The sequence below is a fragment of the Sebastes umbrosus genome, chromosome 7, assembly GCF_015220745.1.
Source record: "Sebastes umbrosus isolate fSebUmb1 chromosome 7, fSebUmb1.pri, whole genome shotgun sequence".
NCBI lineage: Eukaryota > Metazoa > Chordata > Actinopteri > Perciformes > Sebastidae > Sebastes > Sebastes umbrosus.
In genome coordinates, this window is record NC_051275.1 from 8091860 (window position 1) to 8109941 (window position 18082).

The following is an 18082-nucleotide window of genomic DNA, read 5'->3' on the forward strand; positions in this document are numbered from 1 at the left end:
TGACAATGAGGTTTTTGCCGTTACGGTATAAAAATAAGTCATTGGTGTCTCTTAGAACTGTTCAAAGCTTCTCCTCGACTCTGAAGACATAAGACAGAATCCTGCCTTTTACCTCAGAGCAAAAACTCCTCTCAATACCTCTTCAGTTTTACTCATCAAAGTGAAGATGGTATTCCTCAACTTGGAACTGCAGCAGCACCAAAGACACTTGATGTTTCTGTACTTTAACTGAAGAGCAACTGAGAATAAATTAAGGGCCAATTTTCTCACAGCTTATTGAAGTTTTATTTGTTGGAAGAGATATGGGTTCTTTCAGGATATTTATTTGTCAGTGACGCAGAATGCAAATATCTATTATTTAAAATTACATTAATTGAATTGTTTTTAGGAAAACTTGAGAGTTGGAATGATCTTTTCTGGCTATTTTAAAATCCCATCTGTGAATCCCAGACTGCCAGTTGTTACATCTTGACAATTCAGCACTTACTTCCTGTGCCCTGCCAAGCCCTAAAGATCTGTCACGACATGTCTGTTGCTAACATCTTACAGCTTTTTATTTGCATGGCGTGGATTTTGAGCAGTGTGTTTCTCTCTCTCTCTCTCTCTCTCTCTTTCTCTCCACTCGTCCATCCATCCTGTGTGTGGGTGTGTGTTGTGTCTTTCTAGGAGAGGGCTAATGTTGAGGCCGAGCGCCGGGCCCTGCAGAGCCTCCAGGAGGGCTACGCTGAGTTGGAGAACCAGCTTCATAACTGTCCCGAGTCCCTGCGGGAACAGTTGCAAGAACAGCTCAAAAGGGTGGGTCGTCAGTCCAGCAGAAGCACCTAGACCCCCCCCCCCCCCCCCCCCCCCAAACCCCCCCCGCCCACCCCACCTACGGACTTCAGTCTGCAGTAGCCTGCCCCTTTGAAACTACAAAAGCTGACCCAATATATCATCACACACACACCTCCCCACGGTCATCATCCAACCCTTTAGTGAGTAGCATCAACCCAGTTCCTTCAAGCCTCCAGGCACGGCGTTAAACTGCAGAGGAAGTGCTTCGGCCTGGCTCAAAGAAGAAGAAGCAATATTTGGTAGTACAACACCACCCGTTAAACATTTAGAATTTGTAAATGTATGCGATAGATAAAAGGCCAAATAGACAGCTAGCAACAGGGCTATAGAGTGCTGCAGGGATGACGTATTTTTGTAGGCCAACCAGGAAGTTAGCATCGCCCTGGTTTCCTCGACAAAAAGTCAACGGGATTTTTCCATTGGGTTTTGGATTATTGCGTGGGATATTTACTGACATATTTCATATCATAGAACAAAACGTTAAGTAAGGAATAATGTACAGCGGGCCGGCCATTGTTGTGAAATAAACCCCCGCACAAAAATGAAGCTTCGAATGTAAAAAGAATAAGACATTTGGTAAGGCCCTAATTACAACCTTTCTATCCGTCACACAGTTTCCCAGCCAGCCTGAAAACTTAATATGAAAACATGAGACAGAAATACATAAAGAAATGTAAAAAGAAATGTGTAAAGAAAAGAATACAGAAATAAATAAGTGGTGAAAGTGGTAAAGGGTGAAATGCAAAGGGAAAGTCTTGGAGAAATAAATAATCGCATAAAAACCTACAGTACATTTAAAGTAACTATAAAATAAATAAAAAATAAATGAAAAATAAAAGTAAAACGTTAAATATAAATACATAAATAAAAGGGAAAATTAAGCAGAAGAGTAAATAAATAAGGGAATTAAAACAAAGATAAATAAATAAAGAAGCATATTAAAACAGAAATATCAATTTACGTCACATTTTATCAATTTAGTAATGGCTGCTTTTATTTTTTATATTATTTTTGCCACATTTAATGATATATGTATTTATTTATAGAGTCATTTATTTATTCATTTATTTTTTATTTTAGCAGGATCTGTCCTCCATACAATGGTTCTGTAGTTACTGCTCTCTGTCTCAGTAGTGCAGTATTTGTGCCAGGCCTCAGCACATGCCATCGCATATAGTGCTAAAGGCACCTTTAACCCTTTAGCAGGGGCCCACTAAATACGGTTTTACAGACACACACGTACACTCAGTGTATTTATGAGAAGCTCCCTCAGTGTCCCTCACAGACGTGCTTTTGCCACAAGCTGCAGGAATTCCCCCATCCTCCACACCACACCTACATGCTACTGAAACCTCCAGGTCGACTCAGGAGCACGCACGTGGCTCCTGGTCACTTCAGCTGCCAGTGATGCATTTTGGTAAAATGTGTGCCATGTGATATGATCGCGCTGCACTGCATGTGTGCACTGCATGTGTGAATCTGATCTGCATCTCTTCTGTGATTTTTCATGGCTCGCATAATTTGTATAACTGCTCACTAATCAATTAACATAGGCCCTGACTAGATCCATTCTCTGTCTTACCTCGCTCTCATCCTGTGACTTCTCTTATACAAATGAATGTTGCCGTTTGAAGAAAAGAGATGAATCATTTTTACTAGTTAGAATGTTAGTTATTCTAGGCTACATGTATTTGTTGGGTTAGGTAGGGTGTAACATCTAAACAAGTTGCTCCCATGGTACATGGTGTAAGACTTTTTTTAAAGGTGCAATGTGTAATTCCTGGCCACATGCTCTAAACAAATAATGGGCAGCATTTCACCTCTACAACTGGGTCTATACAATGTAAATTTAGAGTCAAAAGTTTTTAAAAAATCCAACAGCAGGGCAAGAAAATTCAGCCAACCTGCTGAGATTCTGGATGCTACAGTGACTCACTGTCGCCTCTCTAAAGTACAAGACAGGATGGGCCGGGGCTAGCTGGTTAGCATGCACATTTCAGAAGATATCTCTGCAACACAATACATAGACGTCTTTAAGATAACATCAACACTGTAACCTCTTCACATTCTGTTGATAATGTTGGTTAATTTTTTGAATGTTTTAAAGTTCAATTCTGGCCAGATCTTATACATTACACCTTTAATGCCTACTGTAGGTGTTTGACATTTTGACTTCTTTGTTCAAGGCTGTCTGGTCCTTCCTTATCAGTATCTTATATTTACAGTAGGGCTGTCAATTGATTTAAATATTTAATCGCGATCAATCGCGCATTTTTTATCTGTTCAAAATGTACCTTAAAGGGAGATATGTCAAGTATTTAATACACTTATCAACATGGGAGTGGGCAAATATGCTTGCTTTATGCAGATATACGAAAATAAATTAACAAAAAAACAATGACAAATATTGTCCAGAAACCCTCACAGGTACTGCATTTGGCATAAAAAATATGCTCAAATCATAACATGGCAAACTGCAGCCCAACAGGCAACAACAGTTGTCAGTGTGTCAGTGTGCTGACTTGACTATGACTTGCCCCAAACTGCATGTGATTATCATAAAGTGGGCATGTCTGTAAAGGGGAGACTCGTGGGTACCCATAGAACCCATTTTCATTCATATATCTGGAGGTCAGAGGTCAATGGACCCCTTTGAAAATGGCCATTCCAGTTTTTCCTCGCCAAAATTTAGCATACGTTTTGGAGCGTTATTTATCCTCCTTCGCAATAAGCTAGTATGACATGGTTGGTACCAATGGATTCCTTAGGGATCTAGTTTCATATGATCACTCAACCCAAAAAACTGAAGTTGCATTAATGCATTAAAGGAATTAGTGGCGTTAAAATAAACTTTGGCGTTAACTTTGACAGCCCTAATTTACATATATTTTATAAATAGATTACAGATATATACATAGATGTTTTTCCCATGTGGTATGTGTACTATAATTTTAGTAGCCCATATTGTAGGTTTTTATTCTGTAGCAGTTTAAGTAGAAGAGCAGAGTGAAAGAGATGTGGGAAGAATTAAATGTTAAGTTAAAAAAATCTGAGCACGAATCTTCCGGTGCGGATTTTTTTTTTTTTATGTAAATGACCGTCCCTTGCCTCCTGTATATTACAGTACATCTAACTACCACGCACACCAGTAGCTGGCCTGCAGTAGAAGCATGTTCTTCATGACTGTCTGCTTGACTGAGCAAGATGTGCTTGTTCTTGTCCCCAAAAGAGAGCTTCACCCATGCTGGGAAATTGTTTGAAACTATTTCAGATATAAAACTCAAGGTGTTTTTTTCGCTTTACTGTAGCAACTACGCTCGTCTGAGAATAGTGGATGGCTTTCAAATGAGCAATGTATATAGTGTGCTTTTTTTCTGTTTATGATGTAACCGCTGATGTTGTATGTGGGCCTCCATCAGGACGGAGAAGCGTTGGAAACAGGAACAAAAAAGTTTGAGGACTTGGAGTTTCAGCAGCTGGAGAGAGAAAGCAGCCTGGAGGAGGAAAGAGAAACCATCAGCCAGCAGCTGCTCCAGGAGAGAGCAGAGTACCACGGCAGCGTGGCCAAGAGGAAGGTGAGGAAACGTCTTTGATACCAGAATATCCTTATGATGGTTTGTAGAGTATGGGGTTTTTGTGGAAGAGTTGAAGTAGCCAATGGCAATTATTCCTGCAGATATTCAGAATCTATTTAGTTTGACCGTGCTCATACCAAAAATCTTAAGAATTAAAAAGTAGTTTTGTTTCCCTGTAGTTGCACTTGTGCGACCTCTGAACTAGTAGGAGAAACATTTCTATTAAGTTTTGTGGGGTTAGTTTGTTTGCTTGCTCATTTATGTTTAGCACATTTGGAATGCACTCTGCTTAGGTAAATACGTTACAGTATACATTTTGTGTAAGCAACGTAGAGCTTCTGAATCCTGTGTAAAGATAATGCAGTGACCACTCACATCAGGCAGAGAGGTAGCAGCCAAACAAGCCTCGACCATCTGGAGACAGTTTGCTTATTTATTTTCTCACTGCAGTGGCGACGTCAGGGCATAAATTCAGTATTTATACTTTTATTTACACCATCAAAATACCGCCACAGATTTGCTGTTACCACATGGAGGTTTTAAAGTCTGTAGAGTTTCAGTCATTTTAGTCATGCATTCATTTTGCACCGCTGCCTCATCCTTACACTCTCGTGTACAGTACTTTCTGTGCTATTGTCACAGCCCAGTACGGAAGCCCACAGAGGCAAGCAAGAAAAAAAATCCGGTGATCCCTTTTCTGATCTAAATTGTTGAGAAAAAGGTTTTGCTGGGAAAATTTTCATCAATGAAACAGGTGAAAAAAAAGTTTTGACAGGTACTAAACGCATTCATGATTTCTTCCAGGTGAGTTTTAATTCACATAACTTGCTAAAACACAATATATGTACCTTGTGTTTAGAGTGCATGGAGAAATTAAGTCTCACATGCATGAAAACATGAATGCCTTTAGTCCTATTTAGAACATGGGGTAGTGGTGCACTTCAGCCTCTTGTGGCCGAAATGAGTATTAAAACAACAAACACCTAGAAAAATGATCCTGACCCAAAAAAAAAATCACCTATTCACAGATGAAAAAGAAAAAAAAAAACGAAAATGATCCTGACAAAACTTTTTTCACCTGTTCTTAAAGCTACTAAATGCGAGATTGGGAACATTTTTTATTGCCTCTGCACGGCTCTCAACATGGTCACGGTTCGGTATCGGCTGTAACTGCCGTATGAGAGCAGTGGCCGGGAGCTAGCCAGTGGGGCACGAACATGCACGAACATGAACATGCACTAAAAGCACATGTGGCCGGCCCGGCTATGAAAACAAAGCGAGAAGAAGCTCGGATTACAATACACACACAGAAGGAGAGTGACTTCATTCTCTGCTCGGGTAGCCATTACTCCTCTATATCTTATCTACATAGCTAATACTTGTTTGCTGCTGTATGAATGCTGTGGATATCGAATAGAGGACCTTTAAGTCATAAACGCAGGAGAGAAAAACAATTTAGATCAGACTTAGAAAATGGATCACAGGATTTATGTTTTTTCTCACTTGCTTCTCAGGGCTTCTGTAGCACAGCTTGCATTGAAGATTGAATTATTTCCGTATCGTCTTCTTTAGGAAAAGGTGTCTGTTCTGGAGAACCAGGCCCACCAGCTCAGCCTGCAGGCATCTCAGGAGTGCGAGCGACTGGCCAAAGACCGGACCTTCACACTGCAAATGCTCCATAAGGTACTTAGCAACCAGTCCAAACTCATACTGTGAGTGAATAATGTTTCACCCAAAGCGTGATTTTTGAAGGAAAAATACAGATAATTGCAGAGTCTGGGTTTTGTCTTTATTTAAAAAAAACGAGCAGTTTACAATAATACTGATATTTAGGCCTAGATTTAAAGACAACAACTGACATATGTCTTTATGTTCCAGGAGAAGGAGAGGCTGTCGGCCCTGGAGAAGAGATACCACTGCCTGACGGGTGGAAAGAGCTTCCCCAAGTCCTCCACTGCAATGAGAGAGGTGAGAGAAATACTGAAAATCCACACTCACACTCAGGGCTCCTGGCCTGAACAACAAAAAGGGAGATTTCATGACTCATAACTGATTCCTCACCACATTTACCCCTTTAACTCTTAAACTCATAATCAGACTAATGTGAAGATGTATGGTGGTTTTGTGTGTGTTTATAATGTGGAGTTGTTGATGATTAGTGTGTAGAGCAAACTAATCTTTTGAATGGTCACTATATTAGTGGACTATCTAAGTGTTTAACTGTGACATGTTGTCATTGGACATCAGCTGATGCTTTAACAGAGGGAGGTGCAATTGACAGAACATCTGTTTCACACATTTTTGTGTGGAGACCAGACGTTGTATCTGTGTCCCGTACTGTTTTCTGTAGGCATTAAAAGCACTTATTCCTGAATCGTTAAAACAGGACGCGCTCCATATCAGCGAGGCTGACCTGTTGTTGGAGGATGTCTACTCCTCCCAGCATTCCCTCTGTCGAGCCTCTCCTTCCTACTTACATCCCTCCCCTCTCTGTCAGTTGTACCCCAGCAGCCCTACAGAGGTAACCAGACTAATGATCCCTGCATGAAGCCCACTGCTTCCCTCCCCCCCTCTGCTGTCTGTGCAACTCACCTCAAAGGTCACCCATTGAACTGTTAGTGTCCTGGTCACACTTGAACTCTAATTGCACCTGTGACTTATTACTGTGCCTGCCCGGGTTTACAACAGCTATGTTAAAAGAGGAGCCAGCACAGTAACTTTCAGTTCAAGTTGGGTCTGTTTCAAGCCCAGGGATGTAGTGGAAGACAGGCGAGTATATAATGATATTAGGGCTGTACCGAATGCCATTTATTTTACATTCAAAGCTTCTATTGAGGTTTTCGAAGGAAGCTTTGAATGTCAACAAAATCCTCAATTTGAATGAAAGTAATTCATCAGATTAAGTCAGTTTCGTCAACATAAATGCACGTAGTCACCAGGCTAATCCAATATGCTGTTAGACTGCTGCAAGATCACCCCGTTAATACCATAGACTGTATATAAAGATGGACGACATGACAGCTCCCCAAAAGTGAAGCCAGAACATCTCGATCGCCCCCTGGTGGCTGGCTGCAGTATAGTTAGTGGCTGGAAATGAGCCAAACTAAATCAAAGTACACGTCAAATACAACACTTTCCCCAAAGATGGTTTCTGTCATTTTAGGTAGTTCTTATCACGCTGATGTTTGTTGAAGTGATAATTTTTCTGATAAGTTTGGTTTTAATTAGGGCTTTCAAAGTTGATAATAACGCGTTAATGCAAATCTATTTTAATGGCATTCATTTCTTCAACAAATTAACGCAACTTGCGATTTTTAGGTTGTAGCCTGTTGTTTTTAAAGCTAAATTGAAGAAACTGGCATCATATAAAACTAGAAAACCTAAGGAAACCATTGGTATCATATTGACTAAAATAAATAACTAAATATTTGCCCACTCCCATGTTGATAAGAGTATTAAATACTTGACATATCTCCCTTTAAGGTATCTTTTGAACAGATAAAAAACTAAAGACGATCAACTATGGACAATCATGCGATTAATCGCAGTTAAATGTTTTAGTCGATTGACAGCGCTACTGTTAATTAGTTATTTGATGCTTTAAAAATTGTGTGTGACATCATGATTGACAGCTGTGATTCTTTCTCACTAACGAGCTGCGGCCATGCTCGGCTCACGATTGGTTCAGGAGGGTGTATGGGCGGGACCTCAAGACAGTGGCTCCACCACTGGATCGATCACTACTGCAGACTCTTGCTCCAAATGATTGAATTTAATTGTTTTTGAAAGGCTAAACACCAACAAATATGGATTTAAAGCAGAATATTTCGTTAGATAATTTTTGGAAAAAAAATACATCTATCATTTTTCAATAAAAATTGACTTTTGGACTTTAAAAATGCTCTGGAGTTATTGGAAATGTTTGGATCACATGAGTCGGAAACAATCCTACGCAGCCACCACTGGAATCTAATTCTACAAATAGTATAATACTAATAATATTAGTGTAGCCTGATCTTTATCTGCAACTGTGTAGAATTACCGTGTTTAAACAGAATGAGTTGACATGCAGAGAAAGAAGGAGAAAAAAAAGCTGCGCAGCATTCAGAATTTGAACGTCAACTTTATGAATGAAGCCTCCAACTATTCGATACAGCCCTAAATGATACGATGCCTTTTAGAGGTTGTTTATACCTTATGATGGTTAGAGGTCACAATCTTCTTATTTACCACTACGTCACTGGTTGTTGGAACAGCCAACCGAAGTGCCCGCGTCTGACGTCCTGTGTGTCAGCCAGTTGTGATGCTAAAGCTGAGCTTCCTGTTGCTTGGTGTGTTCCTGTGTGTCTGTCGTCACCGTGCACCTTTCAGCTGTAATACCAGCGCTTGAACAGTCGGGTTGAACACAGGCCTGTTTTTGTTTCTCAACACATAATCTCTATGGGCTCTGTGCTTGTGTGTGTGTGTGTGTGTTCATATACTGTACATAAGAGGTACAGTACATTGTTGTCCTCATGGCTTCTCATCCTGTCTGACCATTGTTGGCTGTTGGCTGGTGCTCAGGAGTACATGAAGCTGTCCGATGTCTATAAGATGTATGGCGGCGGCCTCCATGAAAACCGCAAGCCCGCCTCTCACGGCCGCTCGTTTGCCGTAGATGCTGCATTAGCTGGCGCCCGCGAGGTACCATCACTTCCTGTCTGTCTCTTTCTTTCCTGATTACTTTCAGGCTTGACTCTCCTCCTCCATCTGTCTCTCTCCATCCTTCCATTCCCATGTCATGTTGCTCCCTCTGCTGGTTCGCTGTTAATAAAACTGACTGTACTGGTGGCTTTGCTCTCTGCTACATGAGCCTTTGGTGTCAGCTTCTTGTACTCACCCCCCCCCTCTGTGGCTGCAAGGCAGTGTTCACTTACAGTAGACACTTAGATACTATGGCTGCATCACTTCAGCAATACAGAGGGGTTTATTCTGGGTTGGACTGATTAATGCAGGTTTGCTTTAAAGCAACCGAAAGCTGGTATTTTGTATTAATAACTGCAACTGTAAAATTACTTTTTACTTCTAGTTAATTAACTTTATTCTGAAAAACAAAACGTTTGTTGTATTACATGTAGAGCTAGGATTTTTTTTATATCAGTGTCAACACAATACCTGAGCTTTGGTAGTGGTACCAAAACAAGATATTTGATGAAACCTGTCTGTATTTGAAAGCCGAAAGTAGAAACATGACAGGAAATTATTTAATTTTTAGGAAATGTATGCTTGTCTAGAGAATAAACATGTTAATGGCAGCATAGTAGTGGTGATTGATATGAATCGTGTTGCCCTATGTTGTGTGTTGTAATGACCCTCCTCCCCTTACACCTTCACGATGCAGAAGGTGACTACTACTTCTGCTGCTTGTCTTGCTGACGTGTATGTCTTCGCTCCTGTCTGTCTTTCTCCTCTCCCTTCTCCCATCTGTCTGTCTGTGTGTGTGTGTGTGTGTGTGTGTGTGTGTGTGTGTGTGTGTGTGTGTGTGTGTGTGTTGACTTTGGGAAGGAGTATGTGACAGTGGGCCAGTTAAATCAGATGTATGGGATGCCAAAGGTGGAGTCGTCCCCTACTTCCCCGCTTCGCCAGCCCCTGCAGTCTGGAGCTGTAGACCCCGCCTTCTCCTGCCACCCCTCTCCTCACGGCTCCTCCCTCTCTCTCTCTGTGGAGGTGTGTGCTGGCTTCCTTCCCTCCTTCCTTCTTTCCTTCGTTCGTTCCTTCCTTTTTGGCTGCATTTGTTTACCAGCTGTCACAGTTCAACCAAAAAACTGCTTGTTTTCTTCCCTTTGTTTTATTTGAAGATATTTAGTAATAAAATGATCCAGTAAATTTGTGAAACAGAAAAAAAAAACATATGAGAGAAAAATCTAAATAAATAAACATAAATTTTAATTTCACTTAAAACCAAAACAGATCTATTTAACGTGGCTGTTAGCTGCATGATAGTCATGTTAGGCAAGGCAAGTTTATAAAGCACATTTCAGCCTCAATACAATTCAAAGTGCTTTACTTAAAACATCAAAAGCATTGAGACAAAGTGCAAAAGAAACGTATTATAAAAGGACGTTTGAATACAATTAGAAACAAAAAATAAAGTCCAAGAGAATAGAAAGTTAATACAAGCTAAAATAAAATAAAACAGGCATAAAACACAGGTAAGCAGCATGTCTCAATCAGCTGTTTAAAATGTTTTTTTTCAGACGGAACACAGTGGGTGTTTGTAACCGTGGTATTAAAAACCCTCGACATTAATGGCAACAAGAAAACCAAACTACATCTAGTGTTATTCTTTCAGATATTACTGTAGAGATACTGTATGCATTTGGCTCCAAGGACACCTGAAGTGAAGTAAAACATAAGAGATGAGATGAAAACTTAAACGTTCTTGTGAGAAACTGGGTCATTGCAGCAGCTACATAGAATTACAATAGAGATAAAATAGGGATGCAGGAGCTGGAGGCTGTAAAGCATAATGCAGCTGACAACAAGAATGTGTTGAAGATATTTAAGAATCATTTTCAAAGTATAAAACAAACTTAATTACAGCTTTTGAGGGTATATAAAACAAATGTTTCTACCTTCTTCGTACTGTCTTTGAATGCTTTCTAATCTCCTGTCTTTGTTTCCTTTCTCCTCTCTCCTCTTCTGTCTCTCTTTGCCGCTGCTCGGTGTGCTTTTTCCTCCAGTACCAGTGTGAGGCCGGTATGCCTCACCTTCCCAAGCTAGATTTAGAGCAGTGGTACCAGGAGCTGATGTCTGGCTCCGGCCAGCTCTGTCCTCCCCCTCTGCCGGCCAAGTCACTGTCGGGCCGCAGGCATGTGCTGCAGGTAGAGGGCCTTTCTTTCTTCTTTCCCACTCATTCTTCTGCTGTCTGTGTGTGCTGTCGTTCCTCTGCCAACCTTCAGTTTGCTTCAACTTTGTGTGTGTTTAAGGAATGGAAAAAAAGTCTTAACTAGGGCTGTCAAAGTTAACGCGATAATAACGCAAAATTTGTTTTAACGCCACTAATTTCTTTAACGCATTAACACAACTTGCGATTTTAGATTGTAGCAGTTTTAAAGCTAGAGTGAAGCTACTGGTATCATATGAAACTAAAAAAACTAAAGAATCCATTGGTACCAACCATGTCATACTAGCCTGTTGGGAAGGAGGCTAAATAACGCTCCAAACTTAGGCTAAATTTTGGCAAGGAAAAACTGGCATGGCCAATTTCAAAGGGGTCCCTTGACCTCTGACCTCCAGATATGTGAATGAGAATGGGTTCTCTGGGTACCCACAAGTCTCCCCTTCACAGACATGCCAACTTTATGATAATCACATGCAGTTTGGGGCAAGTCATAGTCAAGTCAGCTCACTGACACACTGACAGCTGTTGTTGCCTGTTGGGCTGCAGTTTGCCATGTTATGATTTGAGCATATATTTTTATGCTAAATGTAGTACCTGTGAGGGTTTCTGGACAATATTTGTCATTGATTTGTGTTGTTAATTGATTTCCAATAATAAATATATGCATACATTTGCATAAAGCAAGCATATTTGCCCACTCCCATGTTGATAAGAGTATTAAATAATTGACAAATCTGAACAGATGAGCAGATAAAATATGTGCAATTAATTTGCAATTAATCGTGATTAACTATGGACAATCATGTGATTTATCGCGATTAATTAATTTAATCGATTGGTTTAAACCATTTCTTAGTAATTGCTTTTCTAGCAGCTATACTCAATATTCCAAATAAGTATTTTCTTTTAATATTTGTAGATGTTAACACATCAGGTGTTTAATAAAGCTACATTCACATTAAAATAAAAACACACTCTTCCCCCTTGAAGCGTCTTGGAAACTACTACAAAATCCAGTTCACCTCTGCTTTGAGATGATGAACAACTCTGACTAAAATAAAAACTGTCATTAGGTATAAAAAGGGTGACTTCATTTCATTCTGACAAATGAAAACAAACGCAAGAACACAGCTGCATGCTGGGTCTTTTTTGTTGCTTTGGTTGTAAAACATGAAGTCAGTTTAATGTGTGCTAAGTTTGGAATAAAGCTGAGTGTTATCGCCCGTAGCAGAAGAAGTCCACAGAACACTTCAATCACCACTTAAATAAAGTTGGAATGGGTGCACACTTTCAAGTCATTGCTTTGAACATCAAGTCATTACACACAGATACTCCCGCAGTACATGAACGCAGCATTAACGTAAGTGGGCCTGATCAAAGAGCTATTCAATGAAAGGGACGAGGTGCTTGTTCCAGGTGTGTGTGTGTGTGTGTGTGTGTGTGCGCGCACGCGCGTGCGTGGTAAACTGCAGCCTAACTCGTGAATTGTCTTTAGGCTCTTTGATATATTTTTTTGCCAGTCTTTGATAGTGAAATTTATCCTACTGATTGAACCTTTGATATATTAATTCCAGCGTTTTATTTTAACACCGTCCGTGTTCAGTACCACTCACACTCACACAATAATGCTAATCGTGCTTTTAACCATTGTTTTCCAGCAGGTGCTTGCAAGTCATCCATGGTGGATTTCACTTGTACTTCTAACATCGTTGTAACGCGCTCCATCTGCCGTCACAACCGGACATTATCAGCACTTCATAATCTAAAGTGATCCCTTCATGCTCTTTGTGTGCGTCCTCTTTCAGGTGTTCCGCTCTAAGCTGGACAGTGATCCAGGCCTGTGTCTTCATCAACCCAAATCAGGCTCTGCATCCCCTCTGCAGCACGGAGCAGCAACGCTGGGACGCAACGCAAGCTCAAAGGTAGACAGTTTGTTCATTCTCAACAGGTGTGGTGATGTAGCCATCAGCCTCTAATTTATACTACATCCCCCTTTGAGAATGTATACACAATCCCCCCCCAGTTAATGATTTAAACCCCATATTTTTCTGTTCCCTGTGACCCGGCAGAGCCCCCTGCTGGTGGCCAACAACACTGGCAGTCTGCCCAGGAACCTGGCTGCCACCATGCAGGACATTGAGATCAAGAGACAGCTCGCTCTGCAGCAGAAAGGTAACTGACGTGGTCAGCCCCTGAGCTTCACTTTACAAAAAACCAACACTGAAAACAGTAATCCTTTTTCCATTTAATGATTCAGTAACAACTAACTGAACTCTACATGGATGCCCTACATTGTTTACACATTAATGGGAAATGATTTGTCGTAAACAGGGCTTTCAATCGATTAAAATATGTAATCATGATTAATTGCATGATTGTCCATAGTTAATCGCGATTAATTGCAAATCAATCACACATTTTTACCTGTTCAAAATGTACCTTAAAGGGAGATTTGTAGTATTTAATTCTCTTATCAACATGGTAGTGGGCAAATGTGCTGCTTTATGCAAATGTTTCTATATATTTATCATTGGAAATCAATTACCAAAACAAAACAATGACAAATATTGTCCAGAAACCCTCACAGGTACTGCATTTAGGATAAAAAATATGCTCAAATCATAACATGGCAAACTGCAGCCCAACAGACAACAACAGCTGTCAGTGTGTCAGTGTGCTGACTTGACTATGACTTGCCCCAAACTGCATGTGATTATCATAAAGTGGGCATGTCTGTAAAGGGGAGACTCGTGGGTACCCATAGAACCCATTTTCATTCACATATCTTGAGGTCAGAGGTCAAGGGACCCCTTTTAAAATGGCCATGCCAGTTTTTCCTCACCAAAATTTAGCGTAAATTTGGAGGGTTATTTAACCTCCTTCTGAACAAGCTAGTATGACATGGTTGGTACCAATGGGTTCTTTAGGTTTTTCTAGTTTCATATGATACCAGTATCTTCACTCTAGTTTTAAAACTGCTACAATCTAAAAATCGCAAGTTGTGTTAATGCGTTAAAGAAATTAGTGGCTTTAAAACAAATTTACGTTTATTATACTCGCATGTGAGAAATGATTAGATTTAATGATAAAATAGATAAAACAATGTTATAGCATTTTCTAATGATGCGTAAACACTGTAGTAGACACACTGATTCATATATATTCAGTAGTAATTAGTGTGCTCGCCTTCAGTGCTGCACATGAACTTGTTAGTGTTGGTTATTGTTAAGTGTTGCCTGCTCTTCCTCATGGAGCTGTATGTACAGTATGTGTGTGACATCACTGTGATGTACAGAGAGTGGTCTTCCTCACGCTTTAGTGTTGTTTGACTCGATGGATCAGAGGAAAGCACTCTGGTGTTTTTAGCTCAGGTTGGAACCTGAGTTAGTCACATTTATCAGCGTCTTCACTTCCCAGTTGTCTTCATATCTGTCTGTCTGTCTGTCTCTGTCTGTGGACTTGTCTCTTACTGACTGTGCTGCTGCACCACAGAGTCCCAGACCTCCAGACAGATCATCGTAGAGGGAAGCTCAGCAGGTAGATGGATCACTGCATCCAGGAGGAGTTGATGATTTCTTAAAGCTTTATCTTCATTTTTGTTCAGTGGGATTCACCCTGTTTGTTTATCTACCGTCTCTCCATACGTCACATGCAGAGTCTGAAATTAACTGTCCTGCCGAAAGCCAACACAAAAACTGCAGAGAAAGATCTCTAGATCAAATGTCGGCAACATTTTATAACAACTATCATTTATAAATGGTAAATTGATAGTTAATTAAGCTTAGTTAATAGTTATTTTATAACATTTTATATACTATTTATATAAGTATCTGTTAATGATTAAGATAGTATTTGTAAACATCTCTAAACATTACATAGATGGATGGGCCAGATATTTGTTACACTTTGTTAATGGTTAATAATTCTAGTCTATAAACATTATTTGGATGGCTATTATAAAGTTGCAAATGATGATTATAATACCATGAAATTATCATTTCATTGTTTAACAGTAAAATAACTATTTAATACATTTTATTAACTATAAATTGACCATTTATAAATGATGGTGGAAGTGTCACTCTACCTGTTCATTAAACTAGATGTGTTAATTCATCATTCAGATTAGTTACGTTGTAGCTACCATGTTGCTGATTAGCCATCCAGACAAAAGAGAAGCAGAGAATTAGATGGCAGTACTTTGCAGAGCATCGCAGGCAGCCCATCAGGAACCGGAGACTGTACGTACCTAAAAAATTCCAGTCTAATCCAAAATTAAAGCCAGTCTGGCAGGTTCCTTTTATTGATTTCTCCATCAAAGGTAACATTTACCAGAACTTGACACTTGGCAGCTGTTAATTTCAGACCCTGTCTTCGCCTAACGCTCCTCTCTTCATCCTCCTCTCTCCGTCTCCTCCATCTCTGGTGTGTCATTAACTCCTCTCTCCCCTCCAACATTTTCTTTTCATCTTTTCCTTTGTCTGTAACATCGAACGCTCTTTCTTCTTCCATCAATCTTCTATGAATGTTCCTGCTGGTGGAGAATAAATCTTGCATGTGCAGCATTCAGCGAGCTCCTCCTTTTTGAGTTATCGACCTGGCCACTTGTTTCCAGATGTTCGTGTGTGTGTGTGTGTGTGTGCCCGTTATCAGGTTCACAGCAGCATGGATTTGAGATGTGAGAAGTTGGATGGATAGTGAACTTTGTGGTGACAGGACGGGATCATCCTCAAGCTTGTGTTACTGTTTTCATATTCGGTACGACTGATTCGTACTGTGCCTGAGTCCGGTTGTACCCCCCTCTCTCCACTCCCCAGCCGCTCAGCTTTCACATTAGTACACTTGAGTCATCATCCACGTGTATTTGTTTATGTTGAGATCAGCTGTTTCTAATGGCGGAGCATCACAAACCACTTCATTCAAACTTGACAGAAGCAAAAATGAAACTCACCGAAACCGTCGTCGTTAGCCTTTCCAACAATCACTATAATAAAAATAATAAACCCTTATTTCACAGAGTTTGATGTGAAAATATGCCGACTCTGCACTCTGTTTCCACCCGCTCTCTGCCTGCTGAGCGGCTCTTGTTCTTCGGAGGCAGACCATTAAATTAGCTAAATAAAATAACAAACATCGCCCAACCCCAATCCCTACTATTGTCTATATTTTAAGGAACCTCTCGCCTGCCTTCCTGCTTTATCACCTAGGGATGCACCGATTGAGTACGGATCGACGAACCAGTTCGCAGCGTATACACTAATCAAACCAACTGGACTTTGGGGTCAAGTGTACTCCGATCCGGGCCCGGGTCCCTGATGTGAAAGCCTCATGAGAGTGCACATAGTGTATTTGTATGTGTGTTGCATGGTTTATGGTCTGGTAGTTTGTGGGCTGGTGCTGGTGATGGTTGTTGCATAAAGTGGTTCTTCAGTTGGGGATGCTTGTGGTGACCTCCACTGTAGCTACAGTAGCATGTTGGTTTAACTGTGGTGATCTGTAGGACTCAACTGGACCTCTGCTGACTTGTTGATCGAGCTGCTGAAAGTTCAGTCGTTGTTCCGTCTTCCGCCTCGGTTCAAGATCAGAACACTCACTGATCAGGCCCCCTCCACCCCCCTTCCTCCCTCCAGGTCATCAGGTGATCGAAGAGCAGCGGCGCCGTCTGGCCGAGCTCAAACAGAGAGCGGCGGTGGAGGCTCAGTGTCAGTGGGAGGCGCTCCACGGCTCCCAGTCCCACCTCATGACTTCGTCCTCCCCGTCGCCCTCCTACTCCCCGATCATGTCCTACGGCCACAGCTCTGTAGGCCCCCCGCCTCTGGTTCATCACTCCATCCTGCACCACCAGCCCCCGTCAGCCGGGGAGCAGCCCTACGACACCCTGAGCCTGGAAAGCTCCGACAGCATGGACACCAGCGTGTCCACGGGGAACAACTCGGCCTGCTCGCCGGATAACATGTCCAGGTACGCACACGCACACACACACACACACACACACACACACACACACACACACACACACACACACACACACACACACAGTCAAAGCCAGATTCTCTTGAGGAGGAGGTTGAGTAGTTTTTGTAGTCTTGTATAATCATCATATTACTCATAGCATTATCGGTAACACTTTATAATAACTATCATTTATAAATGGTAAATTGATAGTTAATTAACTTAGTTATCTTATCATTAGTTTGTGAAATATGAAATAATTAATTTATAAATTTTATATTGTATCATAGCTGATAAAAGACAATAACAATTACCTTCTGGTTACATTAGTAAAAAATTTTATTAACAGTTTACTGTTGTACACATTATAACATTTTATATACTAAATTAAGTAGTCATTATTAATAATTAAATGATTTAAACTTTTTAGAAATTGTTTGTAAAACATCCATAAACATTACATAGATAGATGGACCAGAAACCAATTATTAACCATCAACAAAGTATTGATTATCTATCTAAATGATGTTCATAGATGCTTTACAAAGTATTTATTAACCATTTAACAATGTATTATAATTATCAGTTGCAACTTTATAATAGCATCAGAATAGTGTTTATAGACGGTTTACAAACCAATTATTAACCATTAGCAAAGTGTTACAAATATCTGTCTATGTAATGTTCATATAGATGTTTTACAAATAATTTTGTAATAATTAACAAATACTTAGTATAGTATATACAGTGTTATAATGTGTGCAACAATAAACTGTTAAAATAGCAAAGTATAGCATTACTAATAATAAGAAAACATTATTAATTATAATTGATGGTT

The 18082-nt window shown here is 40.4% G+C and overlaps 1 protein-coding gene across 14 annotated transcripts in view; it reads left to right on the forward strand.

The window, feature by feature from the left end:
- Positions 1–18082, forward strand: part of phldb1b (pleckstrin homology-like domain, family B, member 1b) — a 131810-nt gene that overhangs the window by 98104 nt on the left and 15624 nt on the right. For 5 of the 14 annotated variants that reach the window (XM_037774828.1, XM_037774827.1, XM_037774822.1 and 2 more), the window contains 11 exons: positions 667–795; positions 4254–4409; positions 5982–6092; positions 6288–6377; positions 6796–6930; positions 9954–10115; positions 11132–11272; positions 13098–13214; positions 13362–13464; positions 14785–14829; positions 16923–17253. In XM_037774828.1, coding sequence (XP_037630756.1) covers positions 667–795; positions 4254–4409; positions 5982–6092; positions 6288–6377; positions 6796–6930; positions 9954–10115; positions 11132–11272; positions 13098–13214; positions 13362–13464; positions 14785–14829; positions 16923–17253 — 1520 coding nt within the window. Of the gene's footprint in view, positions 1–666; positions 796–4253; positions 4410–5981; positions 6093–6287; positions 6378–6795; positions 6931–8972; positions 9093–9953; positions 10116–11131; positions 11273–13097; positions 13215–13361; positions 13465–14784; positions 14830–16922; positions 17254–18082 lie in introns of all 14 variants that reach the window. The other 9 variants (XM_037774829.1, XM_037774832.1, XM_037774823.1 and 6 more) reach the window with 8 other exon arrangements.